Genomic DNA, 22,020 nt, shown 5'->3' on the forward strand with positions numbered 1-22,020 from the left:
AGCCAGGCTTGCCCCACCCCTGTCAGAGGTGGCCCTTGTAATGCTTGTGTCTCATCTGATGCAACATGGCAGTATTGGTGACTAAGCATAAAATTCCACGCATAACTGTGTCTTGTGTGATGTGGAAACAGGGAGAGGTTTTTGGGAGATTCTCTCACAGTAGGCTGTCTAGTGTCCCAGGGCCCTGGCAGTGGCTCTGGAGGCCGAGGGAAGTGGGCTACGGTAATTATCTGTGTGGGAAGATGGATGTTTAAGAGGCAAATGAGATGTGGGTTGCTGGGGAACCTTGCCTGCAGATTCCCTACAGCATTGTCACACTTTGCTAACCCACTAATCTGGAGGTAGAGGCGGAGACACTGGGCCAGTGTTTGGTTGAGATTTTGGTTCTGTTGTTATGGTATACGTCGTCAGTGCCACATGGAATGGTGACACGCTGTGTCTGGTTCAGTTTCTAAGTCATGTTCTTTAGAACCACAGAAATGAATGAAACCCTTTAGGCATTTTATTAGTCAATTAGATTACGGTTTAGAAGGGCTGGGCCCCATCAAATGAAATTCAGTAGCCAGGATAAAATGCAGAAATGTAAAATTAAAAGGATTTTAGGCCGCAAGGATTGAACCATACAACAAATTACATTTTACTGTAGGCCTAATGATGTATTGCTACTGATAATGACTCCATTATTAGAGCTAGGAAGTCTTATACCAGGAAGAAAATAGGGCATATGGACTGTGTGGCAATAACATCAGACAATGATCTCCCCTTTCTGAAACATTTTTTTTTCTACCTTTTGTTGTCATTTCTTTTTTTGCGTGGGGCCTATTATTAGACTGTCTGCCTCTCTGCTGCGTTGGTGCCATTTTCAAAGAAATTCTGATTTGGTCTTTCCTTTTTTATCCTTGGCTGGTTTCTATGGTGATATGATTGCTGGAACTGGTTGCTAAGGAACAGCCTCTGCGGCAGAAAGGTGCAGTGGTGATGTCACACAGGCCTGTACTGGAGGAGAGGGAGGAGCAGAGCTGCAGTACAGGAATGGGGGACTTTCCCCTGAGAGCAACTGATCCAGGATCAGTTTTGGCACTGATGTGGCCTTGATCTGTTCCAGTCTACTTCTGTCTATACTGTGAGACCTGTTCCGTGTCTTACTGATGACAGCATTTATAGTGATAGTGATTTATAGACAATATTAATTATTATTGACGCAAAATTCCTTAATATTAATTAGGGAAATCAACAATGTAGAATTATTGAGTAGTGGTGTTGACTAAAGTGAGAGATTGAGCAAGAATTAAGTGAAGTTACAAGATATGTTCTGTTCAAAGAAAAGTATGTTATCATCATTGATACATTTCTGGCAACAATAGACAAAAAAGTTTTTTGTATATCTTATTCCGAGTGAAAATGTACGGAACATTAGTTTGGACTTGGTGGCTGCACACCGATAGGGTGTGAGTTACGTTCTGCGGTTTTGAGACCTGTCTAGTGAATATGAGGATGAGTGTGGCAGCTACAGATATATTCTTGTGGTAAATTTGAGTATTTTGTGAAATGTACATGTATAAGCAACAGTATGAGCTCATTGTTTAACTGTACTCAGCATTTATTTACAGTTTGGAAAAAATGCATGTCTATATAAAATGCAGGATTATCAGTCTAAGTAGATGAGATTGTTGACCAAAAATCGGTAAAAAAAAAATGGAAGAAAAAAAACCTTGTGTGTAACATCAAAGATACGAAAGTGTTTGTGTCAGTCAAAATGGATTTCCTTTTTTTCTATGGTACTTAGAACATATCCTTATTGTCTATATGAGGAAAACAACACAGACGGACACCAGAACGAGAAGGAAGACAAGCTACAGCAGCAAAGAAAACAAAGTTAAAACAAAAACAATCCCTAAAGCACTCCGTCTATAAAACTCTTCAGTGGTCCAGATAGGTCTTTATGAACCATGCTGACCATGTGACAGAGATAGTGATATACTTTGGAGTTTTTCAATTTTAAAATTCACGGTAATTGAATGAACTTCAGTGAACTTCAACCTCATTAACACCCACAGCCAAGCTGGAGCCTCCCTAGTCGTCCTGCTCCCTCATTAACTCACTGTGACGGAGCGCACATCTATCGACAGGGCGCTGCCAATAACATTGTTTCTTCCCAGATTTGATCTATGGACTCAACACTCCCTACGACCAATAAGTGCAGCTTTTACAGCCTGTCGTGTTTGGATGAGTAGTCATCGCTTGGCATCGGTTGGCTCCTGAATACACTGCCTGGTCTGTCCGTTAGCCAGGCTGTCACTCCACATGCCCTCTGGCTGCCAAGCTCTCATGCCCAACAGAAGGTCTGTGCCCACAGTTTGCCTGCATTGATTCAGAGGAACCCCTGCCCTCCATTATTCAATTAGACAGAAGGCCTAGTGTTTTGATGCCTTATTGAGCTGCAGTCCACTCACCTAATTCACTTGTAGAGTGCTTGTTACCAGCACAGGCAGGGATGTTTTTGATGTAGCTCTTAGGTTGTGGAGGACATATCGACGGTGTAATAGATAATATGGGGATCAATAATACATTATGAATAGTTTTGCTTTGCTATTAGATTTTTACCATTTCATGGTTATTGGTAACATCTGACTTCAAGTTAATAAGTATAATGCATTTATGACATCCTCTTTCTGTAATGGCAATGCAATACATTTCAGTACATATAAAATGTTCCAGTTCCCAATGAATATTACTGTAAGAGGCTTTAGATATAATCTCTAGGGCATACAGTAACCATTCCAAACCAAATGTTTACTGAACTGTTCTAAACAGTTTATTCAGGAAGTGTTATTGTACCTTTATCTCTCAGTGTAGCCAAATAGTTACATTACTGTCATTACACTGTAGTCATCTTGTCATGCTGGTCTTACAGCCTTATCTGCCATATGTGTTGCAATGGCTTTGCAGTAATCATCACTCACAAATGAGGCATCACATACAACACCAGAGCAGAGCCACTCTGAGTGAATTTGGTTTTCCTCAAGTGAACAGGGTGGAAGATGAGACTTAACTGTGGCAGCTCAACTCACCTAACCTGCAGCTTCTTCTCCTCTTCCCTCTCTCTCTCTCTCTCTCTCTCTGTCCTCTCCCTCCCTATCTCTCCCTCTCTCCCTATCTCTCCTCCTCTCTCTCTCCCTCTCTTTTCTCTCCCTCTCTCTCTCCCTCTCTCTCTCCCTCTCTCCATCTCTCTCTCTCTCTCTCTCTCTCTCTCTCTCTCTCTCTCTCTCCTCCACTCCTCTCTCTTCCTTCCTTACACTGCTGAGTCACTGTCATGGCTCCCGCTCAGCAGGCCACTGACGTTTCATTGGATTAGGCTGGTCACATGTGAGGGCCATGGGTCAGTCGCCTCCACTAATTGGCATTAACACCTCCAAACACGCCCCAGGGGAGGGTGCTGGTGTCTGGGCTGTGTGTGCTGCTGGCAGATGCTTTTTTATGGGGTTTATTTCGTATGCCAGATTGGTGCCTCTGACAGCAGATGTGACACAAAATGAAACAGTGACAGAGAAAAAAAAAAGAGAGAGAGAGAGAGAGAGAGAGAGAGAGAGACTGTGGGAATGAGATTGACAGGGAGATAGACAGATCATGCAAAGTCATGCACAGACAGATACAAAGAGAGAAAGAAGGTCAAAGGAAGAGAGAATGAAAGAAAACATGAAAAAAAAACACATAAAAAAGAGTAACAGAATGAGAGAGAGATTGACAGTGAGATAGACAGACTAAACAGGTCCTGCAGAGACAGATAAAAAAAAGAGGGGAGGCAGAAGGTCAGAGAAAGAGAGAGAGGGAAGGAAAACATGAGAAAACAAGGAGTACAGAGAAAATCTCCACGGAGTGAGAGGGCACGTTTCCCCCATGCGGGGGTGGGAGCGGTCTTTGCGTGGGCTGTGTGTGTCTGCATGAAGGAGCTCCCCCCGGCTGTGGCGCCTCCTCCTCCCCCCACTCCTCCACAGGTCTACAGCTCCCGTCTCCCTGTCTGCCCTGCTTCATGACTCAATAGGATGGCTGTGAGCGTTCAAGTGAGGACAGACATCAGGCTGCAGCGGCACGCTGTGGCATACTGTGGCATACTGTGGCTGTGTTTGTGTGTTCAAGTGCCACAAATCTCCATGAATAGCTCAGCTTTGGACCCCATATAGGCACTGTGTCCGCATGACCCCCTACACAACTTCATGCAAATGCTCCCTCAAACAGCCTTGTAAAACTGAAATGCCACCGTTTGATGTGGTTAGCTGTGCCCCATTCAGTAGCATCCTAGCGTGATCATCCAGCCATTGTCCCCCTCATTCGTGTGGGAACCCCCCCCCCCCCCCCCCCCCCCCCACAGTGCTTGATAGAGCAGCCGCAAAGAGGCAGTATGATCCTGCGGCTGCGGATGACCTTGACTCTGCCTTTGCCACAGTGGGGTTGTGTAACACGCCAGCCAGTGCAATCAATCTCCTCTACTGATCCGTGATCATGGGTGGAGAGTGTCTGGGTGATGGCGGTATAATAGATGGAGGGGCTGGAGACTGTCTGGGTGACAGTTGTATAATATATATGGGGTGCGGGCTGTTCCAGAATGGGATTACTCACACCCTCAGTATTTTGGAATGCATTGATATGATTATATAATGTTCGTTCTTGAGGGAGGGTGTGATTTTTATAGCTAATGTCTATTTCTGTTGAATCTCCAGACTGAAGGACTTTGAGTGCGAATGGCTAGAATGGAATTGGAATGAGAGCCTCAAGGCTCAAGGCAAGAGATTGAGTAATTACTGTGTACCAACTAATGCTCTCTGATTAGAAGAAGAAAGTGTTGGCATTCATAGTGGACAATTATCCTGCCAGTTTGTTTGTGTGTGTGTGTGTGTGTGTGTATGTGGAGAAGTCTGTTTTGTGTGGGTACACACTTCTGTCGCTGTTGCTAATCAGCCAAGTTCGTCATTAAGGCTTCAGGGGAAAGGCAGATGGTGGGAAAAAATTAAGCGATCGAGGGATGGTCCATCCAGGAAAAAAAAACGTTGAGAGTTGTTAAGTTTTTTGCTACGGATATTAAGAATGCGGCCTCTTTAAGACCCTCCGTAGTGAGCTGTTTCCCTTTCGTCCCCTGCTTGTCCCCACCCTGCAGCTGTGTCCCCAATTGTGGTTACATAACTGGTCTGGGTACAGCTGAGAACAGTTCTGACAAGCTGACACGCAGGAGCGCCCCTGCCCCCGAAGCACAGCATCAGTCTCTGTGAGCTGGAAAAGATGGGACTCATCTGGCTCTTCAGACACCCACCCATCACTTGAGTGCCACTGGAGCGGCTCTCCCACTGTCCTTCCCACTCACTGAAACATTCTGACAACACTTCTCGTCAAAACACCACCTGGATCTGTGACTCAGTTTCTATTCATGTCATGAAGCAGCCCTTTTCTCTGCTGAGAAGATGCCTCAACAGCTCAAGAGTTTATGTAGCCAGAGAGAAGCCATGCGTTTATTAAATGTAGTTCTTTTTCAGAGGAGGGTGGTCTAATGTAACTCCCTCCTGGAGCTCTGGGGTCCTAATCTCACCCTGAAAGATGCTGGACAAAGGCTTTGTGAAGATGATTGAGCTGTGTGTGCTCGCATTCTGCCGGAGCTGCCAAGGCGCTGACGATGCGATATCTGGTAGTGAATCCCTGCAGTAAGGGAGAGACAGAGAGAGAGACAGAGAGAGAGAGAGAGAGAGAGAGAATACAGAGACGAGGGGGAGGGAGTGGGAGTGGGAGTGAGACAAACAGAGAGTGAGAGCAAGAAAAGGGCTGAGAGTGGAGGAAAGGAAGCGAGAGAACGAGACAGGACGACTAGAGACAGATGTGAATGAGAGAAAGCAAGTGATAGAGGTAAAAGAGAGAAGGAGGGCAGGAATGGAAAAGAAAAGTAAGTGAGAGAAAGTAAGTAAAGCAGAGAGGGAGAGAGAAAGGGGGTTAGAGACCTAGGCACTGAGTCTGCGTGTTGGGTTGACATGTCGACGGGGCTCTGCTGACTTGCGTTTGTGGGGGCTATCATTACTCATCTGGGGTAGTGCTGCTGCTGCTGCTGCTGCCGCCGCTGCTGTTGTTATGTAAAGCCAGGCCTTGGTGACTGGGCCCGCTTCGTAATGAATGGCTCCAGCGGCTCCTGTTACAGCGGGAGCCGGTGGTTCAGCTGGGCTTATTTATGGCATTCAAAGACCTATCAGTTCGCAGACACAAAACCTGTAACTCATCAGATGTGAATTTGAATGGCTGGAACGAGGGGTTTAGAATTGTACAGTGAATTTCCCTCACTATGTCGACTGTTCAGCCACACTTTAGAGTGCAGTGTAGTGTAGTGTAGTGCCTGTGTTTAAAATATTTCTTACAGACCTGATAGTTGTTATTGTTGTGGTTTAGTATCAGAATATGTCTTTTTGATTGTGTTTGTTTGATTTGTTTGTGTCTGATTGATTTGATTGTCTTTGATTGATTTGATTGTGTTTGATTTGTTGTGTCCCCTCTCAGTCATCCCTAAGGGAGCCAACCCCCCCCCCCCCCCCCCCCCCTCCCTCCCCTTCCATGTTGAAAACAGAGCAAGGCCAGTGATAATGGACCATCCCTCTAGAGAGACAAAACCTCTCTCTCAGACCTCTCAATTATGAATGACTGGAGAGTCAGCTGTTTGTTGAAAGCTGAAGTATGAAAGAGAAGTTATTATTTATGGGCCAATACTGTCACAGTCATCATTGTCCAGTTATTACTTTAGCAGAAGGGATGAAGCAATCAGTGTGTTGCGAACTCAGCACCATGGACAGCTCCCTATATTACATACCCAATTACAAGTGGGAGCTTTTTTGTGACGCCATCATATAGTAATGACTCAAAAACATTGTGTTTTCATTCAGATCTGTTTACACATGCACAGATATTTGGCTGTGTTACTGCCAAACATGGAGTTCATATTGTATTACTGGTTTAAATATTACTTTGTGGTTTGTCCCACAGTGTGGTGAAAATGTCCTGTTGTAGTCTTTGCTTTGGGGCTTCAGAATCACAGGCTGCAGGTCCTAGTTGGTAAGCTTGCAGTCTGTATTGTGTCAGTATGAGTTAAACCAGACGCGCACACACACACACACACACACACACACACACACACACACACACACACACACACACACACACACACACACACACACACACACACACACACACACACACACACACATTCACACACACACACACACATTCACACACACACATTCACTCTCACGCACAGAGAGAGAGAAAGATAGAGACAGAGAGAGATCAATACCCAGCAGGCAATGAGGCAGCTGGGATAGGGCAACTGTGGAGGAGGAGGGTGCAGGAGGAAGCTGTGTCACTTAGCCAGCAGTAAGAGGAAATCAATACTGAGGTCTGCCAAACGCATCCTGCCTCCCCTCAGGGCAGCCATTTTGGATCCTGCATCCCATTTGTCCTGGGAGAGACTGGAAGGTTACATAAGCTGTCGGAAACTAATCTGCGTTGCTCTGATAACCATATGCTGGCTACCTACTGACTACAAATTGAATGACACGGGGTGTCAGGCAAAAGCCGCTGTTAGTATTAAAAACACATAGCTAGTTATGACCAACTGTCTAATCAGAGGTTGTCATGGTGACTCCCCACCCCACCCCTCTATTCCTCACAGTGTCAACAAAGTGGGAGGCTGGGGGAAATGGAGTGTCACTGTGCTTGGGGTTAAATGAACTGAGAGACCCCACTCTCTGGAATGGCTAGACAGTGAAAGGAATAGAAGGCTAATAGCAGAATACCTGTTTAAGTCAAGAGGCAGCAACACCTATTTTAGTTAGAGTGCTAAAGTGTTAGAATACTTATTGTAGCTCAAATGGCAGAATACTCATTTAGCTGACCTGGCTGTATAGATATTTTCCCTAAAGCTACATTTTATATAGGCCTATACATTTAGCAAGCGTGACAGCAAAATGCTAAAGTTACAATATACTATTTTAGCTAAAGTAGCAGAGGGCCTAAACCTTACTTTTCCCTAAAGTGTCTGTATGTCTCTCTCACTCGTCCCCTGAACCCATTGTGTGCTGTGCAGCAAAGCAAGCCATGCGTGTCCCACTAGCGAGCTGTCATCTGCTCAGCGCCCTCTGTCCCCTGTCCCCTTCCTCCTCAAGTGACAGGCGTTCCTGTTTTCAGCGTCAGGCCTGTGTGAATCCAGAGCCCAAAACAAAGCTTCTTCCAGCAGCCAGAAACGTCTGCTCCCCTGAGGAGTGAAACTCGCCGACTGGGTTCACCAAGTTCTTTAAGTATGCAGAGCATTCTCTGTCTTGGTGGCTACGCTGTCCTTCCTGGAGAAAAAGGAAAGTAGGTGTGGAAAGGACATGCTGTGGAAGTAAGGGCTGGCGGTCATGGCTGTGGCTACTGGATTTGTCCATGCCCTTTGCGACCGGCTCTGTGTTATTTACATTCCCGATCAATTTGTTTGTTTCCATTAAGCAGCTCTGTGTCGATAGCCATATCTGTTGAGAATAGGAGAGTGGTCAGTGTCTGCCTGTGTGTCTTTAGGACGTAATCTCTTTTCTGTGGTAACTTTTATCACCCGAGCGCTTTGAGGCAAGGCCACTCCCCACAGCCTTCTCCTACCATTTCCTGCTATTTTCAGCTGGAATTAGGTGAGCAATGTCTTTTGGAATGAGTCCATAGTCATATTCTACATTTGTACCTGTCTTTGGCTGAAATGCAAAGTAGACCCATGAGATGTTGAGTTACAATTTACCAGCACCTGTGTGAATAACTAGCTACACTGCGCTCATCATTAAGCACGTTACACATGTGCTGAAAATATGCTACTCTTCCTCTACTCTACTCAACTCTTACTTTACTCATCAATTCATCTGTGCACATGAAGTGGAGGTGGCAATCTGCCATGTTTTACCCATGGCATTCAACCATGTTAACCCGTGTTTTTGTATCCCTCCCGCTCGTTTACTAAAGTACATTCTGCACACCCCTCAGTGTGGAGGTACAGCCCAGGCCTGTGCATTATTCATACCCATTAGCTTATAATGCCTGGGTTTATTCAAAAAGATAAATCGCCTCATTAAATATGAAGCTAACAGGCAGAAGTGAACCGGAGCGGGAGAGCGCTCCAACACAGTGAACTCACTGTCGTACACACATAATGAAGACATTACCCTATCGGTGTGCCACAGTAATTGAGTAGGCAGACAAAACACCCTCCTAAAGTGGATGTGCAAGTTTGTAGTCGGGAGTCACATGGCGATGTAGCGCATGCTGTAGGCTAGTTGGGTTGGCAGGCACAGCCCTGAAATTTGAAAGCGTCTGTGCTGTAGTCAGATTCTCTGGTTTAGCTCATGTCAGGCACTGATCCATATATTAAAGTCTGTCTGGCAAATCGGCCTTGGATAAGTCCTTTACCACAATGTTGATCCTGCAGTTTATTAAAACCATGTAGGCCTACTCAAGTTTGGCCTAGTTTAAAATGTTCTGTCAGATTTGTCTCTGGGACAGACGAATCAAGAACTTCTGTGGATAAGCAGATAAGTAGGCTACCATAGAAGCTACACTAAGCAAATTCCTCTCTTGTTAGCATTTCGTCTATTTAAGCAAATTGACTCTTGAATTGCCTTATGAGAAGCTAAAGCTGGCCGTGGCATTTGGAAGGCTAGGGAAATTAAACCACAGGGTGTTCATCATTAACTCCTCTTGCTCAGTGCAAACAGGGACATCTCCGAGAAGGTCACGGCTGCACATGGCTTCATTTATGAATGTGTGCTGTCCACGGAAACAAGCCAGTAGCAGTGCGAGATGTGGATATTAGGCTACATATCCTCACTGCTGTGACCCTTTCATGAGGAGAGGATGGATTGTCCTCTGTTTGTGACCTGGAAGGTCTGTGGGTAGACTGTTACCTCCATGGGCTTTGAGGCAAGAGTGTTGTTGAATGAGATGTATATGAAGCAGTGGGGATGCTTTGGTCAACACTGCCATCTTGTGGACAAAAAACATATAAATAGAAATATATAGAGAAAAATATAGATAGAAATATATAGAGAAAAATATAGATATATAATATTTCTCTTGACCTCTATCTCCCTCTAGTTCCCTGTCTTAATTTGAACCTGTCACCTGAACGTTATGTCTTCCCAAAGTTCTGTTGTAACTGTTAGAATTCTAAAAGTTTAATGTAAGTGGATGATTTATTTTGTAGACACTAGGTGGCAGTAGAATGAAATAGTTGAATACATGCTCTCATAATCTTTGCAACAACTAAGTGACTCTTCAGGATCTGTTGAAAACCTCTCCTGCAGTTGTGTCTGATTTTTTTTTTTTACATGAATAGTAAAGCACAAGACTATCAGTAATGCCTCATGCATTTGATAAAGCTCATATCTGATTTCAGTGAACACAGAACGATGAGACACTGGCAGCAAGAGATTACAGTACATGTCATATTTGTGCCGCAACTCTTCTTGTTACTATATCAAAATGCACTCATAGCAGAATTAAAGATCACACACTTTAAGCAGCACTTCAGAGATAAATACATCAACCTGTTGAATGCCGTTGGTGAATTGAGATAAACGTTAACAACTGAAAATGGATGGCTCCCTATCAGATATTTTACCTTCACTGTATTTTTGGATGGATATTTTCCCATAAGATAGTAACATGGAAAAATACTTTTCATTACTTTTCATACTTTTTCATTTTGAAAATGTTCAACTGAATATCCTCTAAATGTTTTTAAGGATGTATAACAGATGGTGAATTGTGATGTCTGAATACTTATGACTTCTTGTTCATCCACTATGGCTTTTCACTTTCTTAAGAGGAACTTCCAGATGGTACCATTGCTCAACTGAACTGTTTACTACATCAAATGTCTTTGCCCACTTAGGAAAACAGCACAACTCTCCTTTAAAGAGGCCCTTTCATGTCCTACGCATTCTTCTCACTCACTCTCTGTCTCCTTTCTCTTTCTCCCTCTCTCTTTCTCCCTCTCTGTCTCTTCTCTCTCTCTCTCTCTCTCTGTACCCACTCAGACTTGATCTATTTGCCCTGAATATGCAGGTCACAACTCCTGTCTGACTTACTGCTGTTTCTCATTGTTTTGTTTGGTTGGAAGGAAAGACAAGACAGAGTGTTCTTGTTAAGCGGCAAGTAATTACCTTATTTTAGCTCAATAATTGTTCCGGTTATAAACTGTGATGTGTCTTATCAGGCTGTTTAGGTTAACCTTAAGTCGATATACCTGAGCACATCATAAAGAAACCGATGGAGAGGTATAGAAAACAAAACAAGCAAAAAGCATTATTTTAGTTTACAGTCTTCACCCAATGCATTCTTCACCCAATCCCTTTCTGTCAGAGTATCTGTCCCATTTATAGCTATGCGGTGGTGTAGCGCTCTAAAACTCTTGTGCTAAGTCATGCAAGTAACTAAGGGAGTTTCAAAGTCGGCTGAGGCAACATGTCAGTTCTTTGGCTGTTCCCGCTGTGGCTTATATCCACCTGCTGCCGTCAGCGCTGCTATCCTGCCCGTCTTCGCACATCACTTAGACGAGTGTTTATCTGAACGAGAAGCAGGGAGAGACTGCTTTAAAGAGGGCTTTTTCATCATTCTTAGCTCTCTAGGCGCTTCGCCACTTCAAAGAATGTGGAGAATGTGACGCACAACGCATCCAAATGTTTTCGCAAGAAACGACTTCTTTACCCTGTTAGTTTATTAACTAGGTCACAAAGTCCTAGAATAGTAAAAGAAGTAAAGGTATCGTTTCAGTGTTCATGTGTAAGATCCCTTGTATGTCTCTATGCACTTCTCAGAGATTATTTCAGAGCAAATAGCTACGTTTCTTCCACTGATTTTACTGTCTTTGCCGTTTATATCTGCATTTATTCAAATGATTGGACTGCCTTTGATATGGCCCCTGGGACCAACCTTGTTCGAAGAGGAAGAAAACCGCATATGGGAAGCACATAGATGCAGGGCCACCAGTTAGCCTTAAAATGCACAACCTAATGCTACTATAATCCCATTCCACTAATATAATGTAACTAGTATTCCTGAATAAGAACATTTGATTTCAGCTATCTTCATGTATGCAAAAAAGAGACACTAAATCAAAATATGTTACCATCAATTTCTATACATATAAAAGGTTGATATAAGGTTGAAGGTTGAGGTTGAAAAAAAACCCGTAATAGTACTAACAGGACTAATACTACTATAATGTTTAGTTGCTTAACCATCTAACCCGCGAGTTCTTGGATTGGGATGTAGGTGCTCTGGCTGACTAATAGAGATTTAGATCAGGTGCGGTGGCTGAGCACTGCGGCGCGGTGCGGCAAGGTGCGGCGCTGTGTGGTGGAGGTGTTGTGCCATGTGGCAGGAGGTGCTGGAGCTCTAATTCATTCATCCCAGCCAGCGCCTCCCCAGCAATCTAATCAGCCAGGCCCGCGCCACGGGGAGCAATGCAGCACTTATGAAACTTTAATGTCCCCATCACTCTTTCTCCCTCTTATTCTTTCTCTTCTGCTTTCTTTCATTGATATTTCTCCCAGATCACCTCTGTTCTTTGCCTCTTCGCTCTTTCTTTCTCTTATTTTTTCTCTCTTTCTTTCTCTCCCCTGCCCTCGTCTACTTCGTCCCTCTAGTTTTGTCTTTTGCCTTTCCTTTTCATTTATATTTCTCCCAAACCCCCTCTTTCTTTGCCTCTTCTCTCTTTCTTTCTCTTATTCTTTCTCTCTTTCTTTCTCTTGTCTTTCACCCCTTCCCACCACAGATCTGCCTCTGTAGGGGACTGAGTGAATTAGTGTTGAACTCTCTTTGTGGAATCTGGCTGCAAATTGTGTGACAGCTCGTGACTTGGTCATATGATAGTTTGAAAACAGGCACAGAATAACTCCAGATTAACCCATGTTTTGGAATTAGAAAAGCTTTGCTTTTGAATTGACCATCACACAATGCCCTTAAACCCTGTATATATATACATATATGTGAACTACTTTGATTCAGTCTTTGGTTTTCAGCTCCTGTTTCAAAAGTGTGAGTAATTCTTTCAGTGAGTAGACATCAAACTGCAATGGCTTTCGCTGAATCCACTTTGCACCGGATCATCCTTCTGGTAGAGAGTAGAGAAGACTCTTTCACTGTTTGGAACATCACCTTCATGATCCTGCTGTGTAGGGTCACAGATGGCACTCACCGCACTCAACAAGACATCTGGTCATGCAGTAGTTCACATTGCAGTACGAGATAACTTGAATAAAAAATGTCCTTTTCTATCTCTATTAAAACACACTTGCTTGAAAATGCATACAATGAGTATACTGATCAAAGCATGTCGTACACCACAGCTTCCTGTTTGCCCCTCAAGCCAACAGAATGCTCCCCAGCTGTCTTACCTACGACAGTGAGCTCGCTGTTACCATGGTGACTTCATGCCCTCCAACTGAAAAACAGGCCTGGAGCCTATACTGGCTTATAGCCATCCTCACGGAGGTCTGAGTCATGACTCTATTAGCTTACAATTGGGGAAGCTTTTGAGCGGATCTTTGGAAACCGGGAACAGCCCAAGTGTTGCGAAGTCCGGCGGAAACGTTTTTGCTCATACACACCCAGGAGAGTGGTCAGAGAGAGATAGAGAGAGAGAGAACGAGAGAGAGAGAGAGAGATAGAGAGAGAGAGAGAGAGAGAGAGAGAGAGCACCTGTCAAATGGCTCTGAGTGCACCTTTGTGAAAATGTCACCAATTATGTCACATCTATGTTGTATTTCTATTAGGCTGACATTGTGTCTTCACCTCAGCCAAGCCATCTGCCACCATGGACATACGTATCTTATCATGAGTCACGGCATGAGTCAGAACTCTGTATGCTTCATTAGAAAGATTCTGGCCAGATAACAGGGCCCCACTGGTTTCTCTTCGCCATGTCGAACTCCCATTACGTGCAACCATTAAACGTGCATTAAACCCAACTCAACTCATGTCCAAGATGTTTCATGACTCATAGATTTTTGTGGATGTGAATCTCTGTAAACAGATCATAAAGGCTTAACGCGTACATTTTTTCTCTGTATTCTCTACATCTGACCTCCAGTTATACGGTTTTTCAATGAAGGCATTTTTGATGTCTGAGTCATTTTCTGTCTGTGTTATAGAAGATGTGAGTTTCAAGAGGCTGGTTCATTGAAATTGTGCATTAGAAAGTGTTCAAACACGTCAAACAGTACAAAGACGATGTTCAGTGAGAATGAAGTCATTGATACAGATACAGACTTTAACCTTCTTCACAGATGTCTGTAAATTTGTGTTAGAGTCTTTCTCTCAGAAAAACTGACAGGATGTGAAAATAGAGGACAGTGTTGAATATGACGTCCATGAATTGAGTTAGATGAGAGGATTTTCCCACATGCTTAAATTTGGATACTTACAACTCCCACAACATGCCTACATTTACCAATTTGAAATTAGCAGTTGGTGTTGTTGGCAACTCAAAAATGCTTTTTAGAGGCTTCATGCTAGCGGATTTACATGAATACATGAATGATAAGTAGTATTCCGGTGTCACGTTTTGAATTCTATATTTGTAAAGCTATTCTGTCACCTATCCCCTGCTCCTGCTGGGCTGTAGTCCTCAGGACACTTTTGCATGTTTCCTGACCTTTACAATAACTTAGGAGGTCCTTACATATTCCACCACGGTATGATTTATTGATGAGTCTCCTACTTACATATGTGGTTTCTGCCAATTATTTCACACCTCTCAACTTTCTTCCCCCCCACCTCTCTTTCTGCCTCTCTCTATCTCTCTCTCTCTCTCTTGTCCTCTCTGTCTTTCTCTCCCAGTTGACAAGCCTTCAAGATTTCTTTGGTGATGATGACATCTTCATTGCGTGCGGGCCGGAGAAGTTCCGTTACCAGGACGACTTCCTGCTGGATGACAGTGGTACGAGACTCCCTGATGAGTGTGAAGCCTTATGGCATCTGACGATCTGACTGCTCTGGGGGGGGGGGGGGGGGCTGGGGGCTGTCATAATAAATAGCATTTACGACACACAAAACACGCCAATTATGTCAGCAATGAGCGTGACCGCTTTAGAAGAGAGTATTCCGGAATCTCCAAATATTATTGGCTTTATTTTGGACAAGATATAGAGCGGTGCACAGCATGTGAAAGTATGCCAAATATATCCCCTTTAAAAGTCAGAACTGTACAGTTGTGTTCAATAGTCAGTTGCTATTTGGGCTTAGGTGTTCCAGACCTCAGTTTTGGTCCCACAAAAGAACCTAGTGGAGGAGCAGAGACATGACATGAGAGCGGTGTGGGAAGGATTGACGCTGGAGGTCTGTGCTGCTGAAAATGTGACAAACTGCCATCAAGGCAGAGAGGATCAGATGAGAAGGGTGCCAGTGGGAGTCTTACGAGACCAGCAGAGAACAGATGTGCAGGCCAATTACATACACACTTGTCGTCCTGCTTCAGAGATGACCATCTCTCTCTCTCTCTCTCTCTCTCTGTCTCTCTCTCTCTCTCTCTCTCTCTCTCTCTCATGCTCTCTGTATGTGTGCTACATGCGTCATAGCTATTATTGGAATTCTCTTAGCATGTTTGTAGCAAGTGCCATCAGAGTTATCCACCTAAAATCCCCCGATGCACAAGCTGGTATGAGGGATGGAGTAAATGTCACTCTAATGAAGGCAGATGCTGAATGTCACTACTGGTTCATATTACCCTGTTTTTGTTTGGTTTCATAGTGTTTCCTAGTGTCACTGCAGTACAACTCTTGAACGACTACCAAAGGAGATAGCTGAATTATACTAGTGGCCATGTTTAATCAGGACACCAGACATTTTATAGGGGTTCTACTAGTCTGCCTTGGTTTTATATGCTGTCTCTTCCACTGTCATTTTCATATCATCTGTAGTTCTTATGTCTGGTACTTGGTGTTCCGCTAAAGTGCATTCAGTGACTCAGTCTGTCCTTTTTTCCCAAGACAATATATACAAAAAAAAAAAAAAAAACGAATATCCCAGAATTTATTTGAGTCTCAAATGGGAGCGGGAACAAGTAAGACATCCACCATGAAACCTCCATTGTTTTCCAGAAGCTGCAGCCCAAGGCCTGTCATCAGGGAACTTTGACAGTAATGGGTTGTGTTGTGGAGGGGGTGGAGGGGTGATACTTCTGTTTACGGTGTAGCCTAGCACAGCTGGGGGAAGCTAACCTTCAGAGGCTAGCTCCTGATGAGCCCTGGCATTTATGTTGCTGCCGTCTGCCCGGCTCCTCATTTGCAAAAATTTGAATCCATTACTCACCGGCGGTGACAGCGAGGTGTAGGCAACACGTACCGCTACAAAGGTAGTGCTTGCGTCCTCGTTATGCAGCACAGAGAAACACATACCAGGCGGAGAGGGAAGAGAGAGAGAAGGGGGAACAGAGAAAGATTATGTAATTGTGGTTAATTAGTCATTACACTGTGCTGTTGCAAAAATCAGGGATTGAGAAGACTGACAGTGCTTAAAGTTTGTCAAGGACTGGAGTTTGGAATTCATTAGATGATGAGGGCTTCTGCTGCAATCATTTATTCATGTCTAGGCTGTACACCAGTTCTAAGCTACCTTATTTTTGTCAAAACTGAGTGATGACTTTCCATCATTAGTTACACTGCACTGGCATGTAGATCAGGCTGATGGGCTGTGTCTGTACCTGCTTGTAAGTCTCCTTGGGGCTGACTAGTGGGAACTCTACACAGAATACATTTCAGCATAATCTCTAATGGAAGCGTCTATGGTTAGACAACAGGATTATGATTTTCGTCCCAGTGGCCACGACCTCTATTCATTGTAAGTCAAACATTTAGGGAAAGGATGTTAAAGTAGGAAATGTGCTGTTAGAAATGGTGTGCTTCTATCCTCCCTCTGCAGAGTGTCGTGTGGTGAAGTCCACGTCCTACGGGCGCATCTCGTCCTTGCAGGGACGCTGCTCGCCCTGGAGTGGTGGGCCCTCGCGCAGGAGCAAGTCCCCCGCCTCGAATAGCTCAGGTAAGGAACCTCGTGTGCTACACACCCCCGCCACTGCCAGAGAGCTCAGGTAAGGAACCTTGTGTGCTACACACCCCCGGCACTGCCAGAGAGCTCAGGTAAGGAACCTTGTGTGCTACACACCCCCGGCACTGCCAGAGAGCTACTTGTGTGCTACACACCCCGGGCACTGCCAGAGAGCTAATTGTGTGCTTCACACCCCGGGCACTGCCAGAGAGCTACTTGTGTGCTACTTTAAGCTCCAGATCGACCATTTTAAGAAAGCTGACAAGGTGCCCTGAGCTCAGTGTACACAAAGGTAGATGGGAGTGAAATAGAATCGGCTTTTGCTTTGAAATCTTCTGTCAAGTGAGCACTAACCCCCAACACAAGGCCTACTCTGCCCTCGTCAACTTGGTGAAGTGCCACAGGTGGTAACACATCAATATTTGGGCAGATGGATTAGTGCTCCTGTGTGCAAACCCTTTGACTGCAGTAATTAAGCCTCACTGAATACGACTTCCAGATGTACAGTAGTAAATGGCTACTACTCAATCAGTTTCATTTGGGGTGCGTGACCTGCAGTGAACATACAGTGCTAGTGTTGTATAGTGTAGTGTAGTGTAGTGTAGTGTTAGTGTGTGGTGTTGTGTAGTTTATGCCAGGGCTGTGAATAGAACTCAGATGTCATCACACCACCATCTGTTGTGAAAGCTGAGTTGTAACGCGATTGTGTGAGCACCCAGGAGGCTGACTGCGGCCGTGTACCGAGGTGGTTGGGCGACTTATTGAATTGTGAATCAGCTTAGCAGTACAAACCCAATCTGTCCCAACCCCCCAGAACGTGAGTAGGACTGGCAATGAGTCAGGAAGAAGGCTGTGAATTCACAACAGCTCGCCTCATAGACTCAGGTCTTCACAGTAACACAGCGCATAGACACTCAGCTAGACTCCAAACTCTCTTCACTGCAACATTGGCTGGCCAACCTTGTGGCTTTTAATAGTAATGAAACACAGTTTCATTATTGAATAGGTAAAGTGACAATCGTGTTTTTGTTTTTAATTAGCCTTGTTGTTTCAGTCCATCACATTGTTAAATCTTGTGATTTTCCATTGATTGTGATTTTCCTTTGTGATTGGCCTTTGACTCATTAAATGTCAATTAATTGATACGTGCAGCTCTAGAGCCTAATGTTTGGAGATTAATCATCGTCAGACTTCATTGTCCAGGCATGGTTTTCAGGCTCCCTGTGCTCCATATGCTTGGGCAGTTCTCAAATGTCAGCACCCTTCTCTCCATTAAACAGCATACAGGGACATCATCAACAGCTGAGCCCTCTCAAGCATCAAGTACAGGGGTGACAACAGCCGAAATAAAGCAATTACTCAAGGTGGCCTAACACCTGGTTGCTCCAGTCAGGTGTGTTGACAGAAATTTGTGTCAAAGAACATTCTGAGCAACTCCTTACTTCCTGTTTATCATCTCAACTGACGATTTAATGAGTGGGATCATTGCAGGCAGAGAAAAGGGAGACGACAACAAGCTTTTTCTGAGAAATGAATTGAAAGTGCCAAGAAAGAGTGTGTATCATTCTCTGTTGGTTTGAAACGAAACAACAGAGAGTTAATGAGTAGAGACAGAGAGACAGAGAGAGAGCGCTTGAGAACAAATTCAAACACAATACAGAGAGTGAGAGAGAATGAGAGGAAGAGGAAGAGGAGAGGAGTACATGACGGATTATGGTTGCTGTGGAAACGGCGAGCAGAGAGAGGCGCTCCTCGGTCCTTGTTCACATTCATGGCTCTCTCTTCATGCCCATCCCCACTCCCCCTTCTCCTCGATCAGTGGCCGCAAGTCAGCTGTCAGCGCCAAACAAACAAATCAATCCTAATTAGATGCCATTGATCTTGTTTCTCTGCTGCCTGGGAGCGCCATAAGGCCCTCGGGCCCGGCCCAGGTGCACCAAGCACCATCTCTCTACACCAATTGCCATCAATCATTCAGCACGATGGACTGGGCCTCTCTATTTCTTTACGACCTTGTCAGGTTGACAGCAGAGGCGCTGGCTTCGCGAGGTCCCCTCTCAGGTGCTGGCAGCTACAGGTGTACATTCCCACAAAGCAGCTGACCCTGGATCAGAACCATACCATGTCAGGGCCAGAAGAAACGCAGAGTTAACTGCTGTCCTCGTCCAAAGGTCTTATCTCGTTATATTCATCTGTTGGTTCTTTTGGCCTTCTAAAGAGTTCCAGCAGGGGAGGAATAACATGATTTGTATAAACTTATATGGCTTTACTTAAAGCAGCAGTAAGGAGTTTTGGTTAAAATATGACACTCTAACCTACATGCAAAAACCTTACAAACACCAACAGCATAGTTGGCTTGCTAGCATGCTAACTTGTGTCTTTTGGTGATATAGTTCACAAATGTCTTGCCGTGAAAGCTTTTCATTTTACATTTACATTTACATTTTTGCATTGTGGTCCGACCCAGACCACAGAACTACATAGTGCATAGCCTAGGCAGCTAGTTGTAACTATGCGTGTGCTTATCTGTCCTTCACATGACCATATACCATGAAAATGTATTTAAAGATGATACCAGTACTAGTTACTTATAAAAACGGTTCAAAGAAAGTTTTGGCTGGTAACGACGATGACAAAATGAAACAGAGTGCAAACATTGTTGTCGAAAGTGGCTCTGGTAGTGTGTTTGTTTCATTAGCAGTTGTAATGTTATACACCTCCCGGACAATTTGTCCTAACCTAAAAAACAAACTCCACCTGCACTGTTGCTGATAAACAGAACACACGTCAATGATACTCTCAAACAGCATGGTGCATTTCCTCTATGGCCGTTTTTGTTTTTGAAGAGCCATTTTGGCTCTGTAAATGTGAAAAAAGGGCTGATGTTTTTGAGGACAACAAAATCGCGGACAATAGCTGTCTTCCCCACGGCAGCAGACGCCTCACATCCTGTCCTGTCATCTGTCTAATGACACGGCAGCAACAGCGATGGAGAGATGAATAATCTGGGTCGCGTTTGGGCATCGGCGGTCCTTCTAGAGTCTCAGGCCCCGTAATGTGGGTGGCACAAACAAGCAGCATAATGAGGGTAATCACAGGTCTCCCTTGTTTCTTCCTCTCTGTCTCTCTTTCTAGCTGTCGCTCGCTTTCTGTGTCTCACTCTCACACATGCATTTACAGACGCCTGCATGGACGTTCCTAGATAGGCATGGCGTTCACTGACGTGCTGTATGTACACCTCAGAGAGGTCACACACAAGCAGTAAGCTGCAGGCACAAATACATTGAAAGACAATTATTCCGTGTGGATGAAATAAAGTAGTATTTATTGTTACACTAGGTCTCTATTGCTCGTAGCTTGACTGTTCTCTCCCTTGTACGTCGCTTTGGACAAAAGCGTCTGCTAAATGACTAAATGTAAATGTAAATGTAAATGGATGAACACGTATGCAAACATGCACATTTATACATTCACACGCTACCCATCCACCTCTGTCTCTCTGTCTGTCCATCTCTGCTTTCCCCCTCTCATAACGTGGTTCTCAGCTTTGCTCCGTGGGTTGATGAGCACTCCTCCTTTGTCCAAACAGCACTCTTCATCTCCTTAGACAGAATATTAATGCTGTATTGTGTGTGTGTGTGTGAGAGAGATAGAGAGAGAGAGAGAACGAGAGAGAGCACTCATGCCAATAAAGCACTTTGAAATGAATTCAATTGAGGAAGAGAGTATGCATTTGTGTGTAATAGGTGTGCGCGTATGTGTATGTGCATGCGTGTGTGTGTGTGTGTGCATGCGTGAGCGTGAGTGTGCATGTAATGTGTGTTCGCATGCGTATGTGTGTGCGTTATATATATATGCATGAGTCAGAGACAAAGAGAGAGAAAGGTGGTGTAGAAAGTGTGCCTTGGTCCCCTGGAGCTCTGCACGGGGTTAGGGATGGGTGGCTTGTTGATCAGTGCCAGGAGCTAGTCGCTCCGCACCTTTGCGTGTCTCTTGGTCTGAGTCTTCAGTCAATCAAGACAAAGCCGAGGGCGTTTAGAGTGATTTAAAGAGTTCAGGGTTCAAAATGAGAGAGAGAGAAACTGAAAATCTTCTCCTTCTCTTTTCCTGTCCCTTTGCCTCCCCCCCTTTTTTCAGTGCCCTTCCATATTTTTTTAATTCAACTCTGAGCTTTAGATCTTCTTTGGAATATTCATATGCAGCTCAACATTCCTGCAAGCTGAAATGAAAGCACATATATGACATTAAAACCAGGGTCAGTGTTCTGTCCTGGCTTCCAGATGACACAGGTTGTGAATTTCAAGTGCAAATTACATTCTGTTCCTTTCCTTGCTGCAGACATCCGTGTGATCTTGGGGAAAGTCAGTTGAGTAAAGTTGCGAAATGCTAGACAGTTGCTTCTACCCTGCATTTATAAGACAGGTGCTTCTACCCTGCATTGATAAGACAGTTGCTTCTACCCTGCATTCATAAGTCCGCTGAAGAAATAAAGTAGGACATATGATGGGAGGAAGCTGAAGGTTTATGAAACCGGTTTCGTGCGTGTGTGTGTAAGTTTGTGTGTGTGTGTGTGTGTGTGTGTGTGTGTGTGTGTGTGTGTGTGTGTGTGTGTGTGATAAAGAAAGAAAGAGAGAGAGGGAGCGAGCGAGAGAGAGAGAGAGATTCTAAGATTCCAAACAGATTTTGCCTGCTGAAAACTCAATCACATCACACATCAAAGAGAAGGTGTAATTATGGAGATAGAAATATGCCATGGTCAATTACTTGAGTGCTCAGGGATATGAGCTGCTGCTCGATGGGCTTCAGAGACCAGGCCACAGCCATGCTTATTGGCTGAGGGATTCGTTAAGAGGGAAGAGAGAAGGTTTTATCACTTTCTCTCTCTCTCTTTCTCTCTCTTTCACACACAAACACGCTCTTTCTCTCTTACTGTCT

The 22,020-nt window shown here is 44.4% G+C and overlaps 1 protein-coding gene across 2 annotated transcripts in view; it reads left to right on the plus strand.

Moving 5' to 3' along the window:
* Positions 1 to 22,020, plus strand: part of LOC105909296 (serine/threonine-protein kinase DCLK1-like) — a 48,553-nt gene that overhangs the window by 4,795 nt on the left and 21,738 nt on the right. For both annotated transcript variants that reach the window (XM_031573051.2, XM_031573052.2), the window contains exons 4-5: positions 14,884 to 14,983; positions 16,963 to 17,079. In XM_031573051.2, coding sequence (XP_031428911.1) covers positions 14,884 to 14,983; positions 16,963 to 17,079 — 217 coding nt within the window. The remainder of the gene's footprint in view (positions 1 to 14,883; positions 14,984 to 16,962; positions 17,080 to 22,020) is intronic.

Source organism: Clupea harengus, chromosome 9, assembly GCF_900700415.2.
Source record: "Clupea harengus chromosome 9, Ch_v2.0.2, whole genome shotgun sequence".
NCBI classification, from domain to species: domain Eukaryota; kingdom Metazoa; phylum Chordata; class Actinopteri; order Clupeiformes; family Clupeidae; genus Clupea; species Clupea harengus.